The following is a 9,405-nucleotide window of genomic DNA, read 5'->3' as shown; positions in this document are numbered from 1 at the left end:
AACCAGCCTCTCTTCATAGCTAACCTGCTCCATTCAAGACAACACTCTAGTGAATCGCCCTTGCATTCCCACAGTGCAATCACTTCCTTCCCACAGTGTGGTGACCAGAACTGCTTACAGTACTCCAGCTGTGCTCTCACTTAATTTTTGTACAGCTCCTACTTAGCTTATAATCAATGCCACAACTGATAAAAGTCCTGTTTGTCTTTTTAACTACCCTACTAATCTGTCCAGCCACCTTCAGGAATCTGTGGACAAATATCCCAAAATCCACCAGTTCCTCTGAGCTTCCTAGTGTCCTGCTGTACATTGAGTACTCCCTGATCTTGTTACTTCTTCCAAAGTTCATCACCACGCACTTATCAGGATTAAATTCCATCTTCCACTGGTTTGTCAATCTGACCAAACCATCTATTTTCCTGTGAGCTAAGACATTCTTCCTCACTGTCAATCACCCAACCATTCTTCATTATTCCATCTTGGAACTGACAGCCAAATTCCTCCAACCAGCACATAAACCAACAGCCACACTCCCACAATTACTCACCAGAACAAAAGACTCAATACTCGTCATGTGCAGGATAAAAGTGGTGAACAAGATTCCATACAGAGACTACTTGAAACACTATATCGGACAAACAGGCAGACAACCAGCCATCTGTACTTATGAACATCAATGAGCCACAAAACGCCACAACCAGTTATCCTTAGTATCTATACACACAGATGACAAGGACCACAACTTTGACTGGGAAAGCACAACAATAATAGCTCAAGCAAAACAGAGGACAACCAGAGAATTGCTAGAAGTTTGGTACTCATGCGCACAGACTTTCATCAATAAACACATTGACCTAGACCCAATATACTGTCCACTACAACAAACAACCAGAACCGGTAACCAGAAGCAGCGGGAACAAAACCAAATAAATTCTAACCAACACAGCACAGCAGTGCTTCAGAAGAGGCTCCATAGCACTGAGAATATCCCTTGAAAGGGGACAAAACATCTGCAACCCAAATTCCCAGCTTAGCGATCATTCCCACAACAACTGCAATATATATGTTTATACATCCAAAACAATATGGACCCAAGACTGATCCCTATGGCGTGTCACTGGGCACTAACCTCCAGTCACTTTCTATCACTTAGCTAATCTTTGATCCAACTTGCCAAGTTACCCTGGATCCATGTGCTTTTACCTATATCAGCCTCCCATGTGGAACCTTGTCAAAGGCTTTGCCAGAGTCTATGTAAACTACATCTAATGCATTATCGAAATCTACAAACTTGGTCACTTCCTTAGAAACTTTAGTCAAACTTATTAGACATGACCTCCCTTTGATGCAACCATGCTGACTATCCCTGGTCAAATCTTGCCTCTCCAAGTAGTGATTAATTCTCTCCTTCAAGATTTTCTTGCCCTACCATTTGATGCGAGACTCACTGTAATGTAATTCCCTGGTTTATCTTTACCAGTCTTCTTGATAGGTGGAACCACATAAGCTGACCTCCAGTCCTCTGGCACCTCTCCTGTGGCCAAAGAGGAATTAACCAGTTGGGTCATGGCCTCTCTAATTTGTTCCTTGACTTCCACAGCAATTTGGGATCCAACTTATCCAAACATAAGGATTTGTCCATTTCTAACCCAATCAAAGCTTGTAATACCTTTTCACTCCCTATGTCAAATTGTCAAGACACTCAGAGTCCCACTTCCTGAATTCTGTACCTATACTCTGCTTCTCCAAAGTGAGGACAGGAATGAAGTATATACTTAACACCCTACCAATGTCCTCTGGCTCCATGCACAGATTACCTTCTTGGTCCCTAATGGACTCCTTCCCCTTAATATACTTATCTTGGGGATTCTCTGTAATCTTACCCACCAGTGTTTTTTTCTTTTTGCTCTCCTAATTGCTTTCAGCCAAGGACCTCCGTTGATTTGCTTCCCTTGTATCCATTAAAAGCCTTTCTTTTTCTTTAAATTAAAAATCACACAACACCAGGTTATAGTCTAACAGGTTTAAATTGGAAGCACTAACTTTCGAGGGCTGAACCTTCATCAGGTGGTTGTGGACAGGTCGTCTACAACCATCTGATGAAGGAGCAGCGCTCCAAAAGCTAGTGCTTCCAATTTAAACCTGTTAGACTATAACTTGGCCTTGTGTGATTTTTAACATTGTACACCCCAGTCCAACACCAGCATCTCCAAATCATTTCTTTTTCTTTTTATTCAGTCCTGAATATTCCTAGACACCCAGGGTTCACTGGATTTCTGCATGGTAAAAGCAAAAAGGCAACTTTTTAAAAAATAGTGTTTAGCCAAGAGAAGTACATTCTGTTATAAGGTTCTCTTTTGTGTATATAAGTTGTATATAGGAAATGACTTGGCTGTGGAGTGGCATTGGGGAGTGGAATACTGGATAGGGAATGTTAGTCATTCTAATGAAGTCATCATGGTGTGATGCAGCTAAATAGACTGTTCTTTTCCTGCCTATCAATTTAGCAAGTTTGCATCATGGAGTCCATGAGTCAACTTTTAACAGTTCTCCCACACATCACTGCAATACTAAGCTAAATATTCAGAGTAATGTGACATCATAAAACACAAAGAGTTATTATTTCAGTACATAGAATGAAACATCATGGGAGTTTCTGACTGATTTTAAGGTGTGTGTTGCTGCTGCACAGGTTTGGCAGACACCTATGTCACCTGCTGTTCTTGACCATGGAGGAAGGTGTGGCTGCTGAAACAAAGTAAATGATTTCACCCACCCTTGTTATGAGGCCTTCTGTTAGATAAATATTTAAGACTCCTGTCAAATGGACATTGGAGGTTCCTGTTGCATGCTTTGTGCAAACCTCTTGAATGGATCCTGGACTTTAAAAAAACCTTGCATTTGTACTGTAGCCTTCATGTCTTCAAGGTGTCCCACATGGTTCACAGCAAAGGAATTATTTTTGAAATGTATTTATGTTTATTGCTTACAGTACTGAAAAGAGACCAGGGCCCTTGTTTATGGTGTCAGCTAAAGGATGGCAATTCAGACAGTGTAGTACTCCTTCAGTACTGGGTGGGAGTTTGATCCCTAGGCCTGGTGCAGAGAAAGAAGTGCAACCAACTCAGCTGACAAACTTTTGCAGGTAAAATATGATCTTTTACAAATAAATAAGTACATTTCTCAAGCAAGCAGGAAAATCAAACAACATTTTATTTCATTTAAAAAGGCCAAAGAAGAAAGAAAAGAATAATTTACCATCAGGAGAAAGGACTGCCTCTGACATTAATGATTTCTTTTCAGTGGTAACACTTGAGTAGTTGTGGCTTCTTACTTCTGATGTAAAGGTTACAGAATGATGAAATTTCCTGTGTTCAAAACATTGAATTATCATCACTGTTCAGCCCCTGCTGTAAATCATGCAAACAAAACACAAGGATTGTTTTATCTTCTTCTCAAGTTGGGAGGGATTGTATACTACAGATGTCTTTCTTTCAAATAGATTCTGCTAGTTTTTCTCTTTTACCAGTTCACTCTTGAATCAGTGATGTGGTATTTTTATACTAGAAAAGAGAGTAATTCACGGCTGGTGAAGTAGAAAGATGTTGTGAAGATTCTGTTTACTTTCAAGTTACAGTTGTACTGTCTCTACACCCATCAGCGGAATTCAGTAATGAACAATCATAGAATCCCTACAGTGCAGAAGGAGGCCATTCAGTCCATTGAGAGTCCATACACTCGGCAGAGCATATGATTCACATTAGCCCCCTACTCCCCGTAATCCTGCATTTCCTATGGATGATCAACCTAGCCTACACATCCCTGGACACTACAGATAATTTAGCATGGCCCATCCATCTAACCTGGAGATAGTGAGGATTACAGATCTGGGAGAGTCAGAGTTGAACTCAAGTGTGGCTCTGGAATAGCACAGCAGGTCAGACAACATCTGAGGAGCAGGAGAGTGTCCGTTTTAGACAGAACCCTTCATCAGGACCATCCACCTAATCTACACATCTTTGGACTGTGGGAGGAAACCAGAGCACATACAGATTAGGCAAGGAGCTACACCAAAGACGAAAAACACTTTAGTAGAAGACTCACGCCACTCCATCCACTCCACCCAAGGATTCCTGAACACGATCAAAGACATCAAGATAGAAGAGGATGAAATAATGGTCTACTTTGATGTAACAGCCCAGTTTATATCCATCAACATCAACCAGGTCAAGAAAACGCTGACTACACTATTAGAAGAACCAAAGACACATACACCAAACACCACCAACTTCATTAGCAAGGACAACATCATCAAGCTAGTGGACCTATGCCTTACCACTCACTTCACTTTCAACAACAAAACCTACAGACAAACCAATGGAACACCCATGGGATCTTTGATATCAGGATTCTTAGCAGAGGCAGTAATGCAGAGACTTGAACAAATAGCTCTGCCGACTAACCAACCCAAACTTTGGGTCCGCTACATGTCATCACTAAATGAAACAAATTAGAGGAAACCGTCATTACCATCAATAATACCCTTACTGGCATAAAATTCACTAAACAGGAGGAGAACAACAACAAACTGCCATTCCTAGATGTCACAGTAGAGTGAACATGGGGAACTTCAAACCAGCATCTACAGGAAAACAACACATACGGACCAAATACTGAACTACAGAAGCAATCATCCCAACACCCATAAATGAAGCTGCATTAGAACATTATTTCACCAAGATACCACACACTGCAGCACAGAGGAACTACAAAGAGCAGAGGAAAATCACCTATACAACGTATTCAAAAAGAATGGGTACACAACAAACATAATCTGCCAATTTCTCAGCAACAAACCCAAACAAGGAGACAAAACGCATCCAGAAACCCTAGCCACTCTCCCCTACATCAAAGACATCTTGGAAATGACTGTCACACTACTCAGACCTCTTGGCATCATGGTAGCCCATAAACCCACCAACACACTAAAACAGCAGCTAATTAACTTGAAAGACCCACACAGACAACAAGCAAAACTAATGCCATTTACAAAATACCTTGCAAGAATTGTAACAAACAGTACATTGGACAAATAAGCAGAAAACTAACCACCAGGATATTTGAACATCAACTAGCCACAAAAAGACATGATCCACTCTCACTAGTATCCTTACATACAGATGAGGAAGGACACCACTCCGACTGGAACAAAACATCCATCCTAGGACAAGCCAAACGGACACGCAAGGGAATTCCTGGAAGCATGGGATTCCAACCAAACTCTATCAACAAACACATTGACTTGGACCCTATTTACCACCCTCTGAGACAAAGAACAGGAAATGACATCACCAATCCAAAGAAACCTAAACACAAATAGAAAGCAGGTCACTGACACAAGTATTTCACTGGAGGCTCACTGATGATGTTACCTAGTATGGTGACGAAACATCTGAAAATGAACCTCCCAGCTCAGCAAGCAAACTTACATCCAGAACTTTAACCTGAGCTACAAATCTTCTCAAAACTATCACATGATTTATGTATGGATGCTGGACATCTGGGAATAATTAGAGGTCAGTAATCTAATTGAAAGGTATGGGTGATTCATGTAGTGTACTGCCTCTTCACCTGTGGACCCCCTGGTGTCTGCATTCAATTTGCCTGGCTGTAGAATCTTCACCGACCTGTGATTCAATAAGCATCCATTTCTTTTTCTGGCAAAGGAAATTATACTTTATGTAGGACTGTTCCCAATTTCCACACATCAATTGAAATATCCTTATTAAAATAGAATCATAAAGGATGTTCTCTTGGCCTGAAGCCTTGCTCAGTAGGAGAAGGCATTTCAGAACTGGCCAATTCATTCCATCTGGTTCCTGTTCTCCAATTGAACTGGATTCAGCATAGTGAGCACCAGCTCAGTGATTTCATTCTATAGCTTTTCTGCCTCATCTGGGATAATATCAGGATTCCACTTTAGACCTGCCCACACTGAAAAAAGAATGGACTAGCGTTTATTGTACATTGCATATTTTATGTCATCAGGCTATACCAAAGCTTGTTGCAGCCATTGTAGAAAGCAAGTTCCCAAAACAAAATCACAGGTATTTTTGTACAGCGCAGAAGGAAACCATTAGCTTATTTGTGTCCATATCCAAATGGACAATTTGCTAATGGCCACTTACTTTGTTTTCTACTGATGTTGGCGAGAGATAAATGTCAACCCAGGGTAATGGGGAGGATACCCGCTGTTGTTCAAAATAGTGATAATGGAATCTTTCAAATTTACTTGAATGACCAGGGAGAAGCCTTTACAATTATGTCCCAGATTGTGCCACTGTCAGGTACAGTGTTTGGCAACAAAAGTGCTATGATGGACTTTAGCACTTATAGGCCATGAAGGAGGAAAAATAATCCGGTTACAATGACCCACTGGAAAGTTCAGGTGTGAACCAGACAATAAGTACAGTGTCCCCTTGTGATTGACCCACAAAAACACAATTATTCTCAAATTAAGGAGCAATCAACATTAAGCTCACACCAACAGGACTGCAACCTCTAGTCTACCGACCTCAATCAATTTACCACTAGCAGAATATGTGCACCATTCACAGCTTCTGAGATCTCGTGCCAGTCATCATGGTGGTGGGAGAAGAGGGGGTCATCATCTGATTGAGTAGCTCCTTGCTGCTTTAGTGAGACTGGGGACAGCACTCCACTTCCCATTGAATCCCACAGTAGGATCATACAGGAGAGAAAGAGGCCACTCATAAAAGCAAAATACTGCAGATGCTGAAAATCTAAAACAAACAAAAAAAGTCATACAAGACTTGAAGCATTAACTCTGCTTCTCTCTTCACAGATGCTGCCAGGCTTGCTGTGTTTCTCCAGCATTTTTCTGTGTTTGTTTTGGAGAAAGAGGCCATACCTGTATCAGCTCTCTGTAAGAACTATCAATTAGTCTGACTTGCCACTTCTTACCATATAGTACTGCATATTTTTTTCATTTTCAACTACTTAACTAATTTTCTTTTGAAAGTCACTATTGATTCTGCTTCTACTGGCATTTTAGCAAACATATTCTAGATTACAATGGTATCCCTTTAAAGATAATAGGTTAAACTGCAACACTTTACATCCATTAACATTTTTGCAATGTTTCCTTCAAGTGGACCAGATGATCTGGAATGCAACAAAGTCAGGTAAGTATTGCATTCAGGACAAACTAATCATTGGATTGGGTCTAAAAACAGTTAGGAGAAAGTGAGGTCTGCAGATGCTGGAGATCAGAGTCGAGAGTATGTTGCTGGATAAAGCACAGCAGGTCTGGTAGTATCTGAGATGCAAGAGAATCAATGTTTCTGGCATAAGCCATTAATCTGGAATGAGGCTTGTGGGTCGGGGCTGAGAGATAAATGGGAGGGGGCTAGGGGTGGGGGGAAGGTAGCTGAGAAGACGATAGGTGGATGAAGGTGAGGGAGAAGGTGATAGGTCAGAGGGGGGAGTGATGGACAGGTCCGGAGGACGGTGCCAAGTTGGAGGCTTGGTACTGGGATAATGTGGGGGGAGGGAAAATGAGGAAGCTGTTGAAATCCACATTTATCCCATGTGGTTGCAGGATCCCAAGACGGAGTATGAGGCGTTGTTCCTACAGGTGTCAGGTGGTAAGGGTTTGGCGGTGGAGGCGGTCCAGGACGTGCATGTCCTTGACAGAGTGGGAAGGGGAGTTGAAGTGTTCAGCCACAGGAAGGTGGGGTTTGTGGGTGCAGGTGTCCCAGAGATGTTCTCTGAAATGACCTGATGTAGAGGAGACTGCACTGGGTAGAGGTACAGGTAAATTTCTGACGGATGTGGAAGGATCCCATAGAGCGTCGTACAGAGGTGAGAAGAGTGGTGTGGGCGCAGGTTTTGCACTTCCTTTGGTGGCAGGGAAAGGTTCCAGGAGTGGTGTGTGGGCTAGTGTGGAATGTGGACCTGCTGAGGGAGTCACAGAGGGAATGGTCTTTCTGGAATGCTGATAGGGGTAGGGAGGGAAATATATCTTTGGTGGTGGGCTCCGTTTGGTGGTGGTGGAAGTGGCGGAGAATGCTGCGATGTATGCAGAGGTTGGTGGGGTGGAAGGTGAGGACCAGGGGCAGGGGGGGTAGTGTCCTTGTTGCGTTGGGAGGGGTGGGGTTCGAGGGTGGTTAGCCGGTCGCCAGAGATGATGATGGAGAGGTCCAGGAAGGGGAGGGAGGTGTGCGAGATGGTCCAGGTGAATTTGAGGTCGGGGTGGAAGGTGTTGGTAAAGTTGATGAACTGTTCATGAACTTTACCAATACCTTCCACCCCAACTGCAAATTCACCTGGACCATCATGGTCACCTCCCTCCCCTTCTTGGACCTCTCCATCACCGTCTTTGGCAACCGACTCACCACAGATATCTACTACAAGCCCACCGACTCCCACAGCTACCTAGACTACACCTCCTTCCACCCTGCCTCCTGTAAAAATGCCATCCATTATTCCTAATTCCTCCGCCTTCGCCGCATCTGTTCCCAGGATGACTAATTCCACCTCAAAAAGTCCCAGATGGCCTCCTTCGTCCACAATCGCAACTTCCCTTCCCACGTAGTTGAAGATGCCCTCTAGCGCATCGCCTCCACTTCACGCACCACTGCCCTTGAACCCCACCCCTCCCAACACAACAAGGATAGTACACCCAGCCCTTACCTTCCACCCCACCACCCTCCGCATACATCGCAGCATCCTCTGTCACTTCCTCCACCTCCAAACGGACCCCACCACCCCAAAGACATATTTCCCTCCCAACCCCAATCAGTGTTCTGGAAAGACCATTCCCTCTATGACTCCTTCATCAGGTCCAACCCCTCATCAGCCCACACACCACTCCTGGCACCTTTCCCTGCCACCGCAGGAAGTGCAAAACATTCCCCTCACCTCCGTCCAAGACCCCAAGGGATCCTTCCACATCCGTCAGAAATTTACCTGTACCTCTACCAATGTCACCCATTGCATCCGTTGCACGGGGGAGACAGGTCGCCTCCTTGCGGATCATTTCAGAGAACATCTCTGGGACACCCGCACTCACCAACCCCACTGCCCCGTGGCTGAACACTTCCCCCTCCCACTCTGTCAAGGACTTGCAGGTCCTGGGCCTCCTTCCCTGCCAAACTGCTACCACCAGACGCCTGGAGGAAGAACACCTTGGGACCCTGCAACCACATGGGATAAATGTGGATTTCAATAGCTTCCTCATTTCCCCTCCCACCACATTATCCCAGTTCCAAGCCTCGAACTCGGCACTGCCTCTGACCTATCACCTCCTCCCTCACCTTTATCCACCTATCGCTTTCTCAGCTACCTCCCCCCCTCCCATTTATCTTTCAGTTCCCGACCAAC

At 43.9% G+C, this 9,405-nt stretch overlaps 1 protein-coding gene across 1 annotated transcript in view; it reads right to left on the bottom strand.

The window, feature by feature from the left end:
• Nucleotides 1–3,291: 3,291 nt before the first annotated feature.
• The window catches only part of LOC140454621 (calpain-3-like), a 60,328-nt gene continuing 54,214 nt past the window's right edge, over nucleotides 3,292–9,405 (bottom strand). Inside the window, exon 19 of the mRNA XM_072549515.1 lies at nucleotides 3,292–3,368. Within this exon, the coding sequence (XP_072405616.1) occupies nucleotides 3,349–3,368 (20 nt within the window). The 3' untranslated portion in view covers nucleotides 3,292–3,348. The remainder of the gene's footprint in view (nucleotides 3,369–9,405) is intronic.

This window comes from Chiloscyllium punctatum, chromosome 29 (genome assembly GCF_047496795.1).
Source record: "Chiloscyllium punctatum isolate Juve2018m chromosome 29, sChiPun1.3, whole genome shotgun sequence".
Taxonomy (NCBI): domain Eukaryota; kingdom Metazoa; phylum Chordata; class Chondrichthyes; order Orectolobiformes; family Hemiscylliidae; genus Chiloscyllium; species Chiloscyllium punctatum.
Note: the sequence above shows the minus strand (reverse complement) of the source record. Positions and strands in the feature narration are given on the sequence as shown.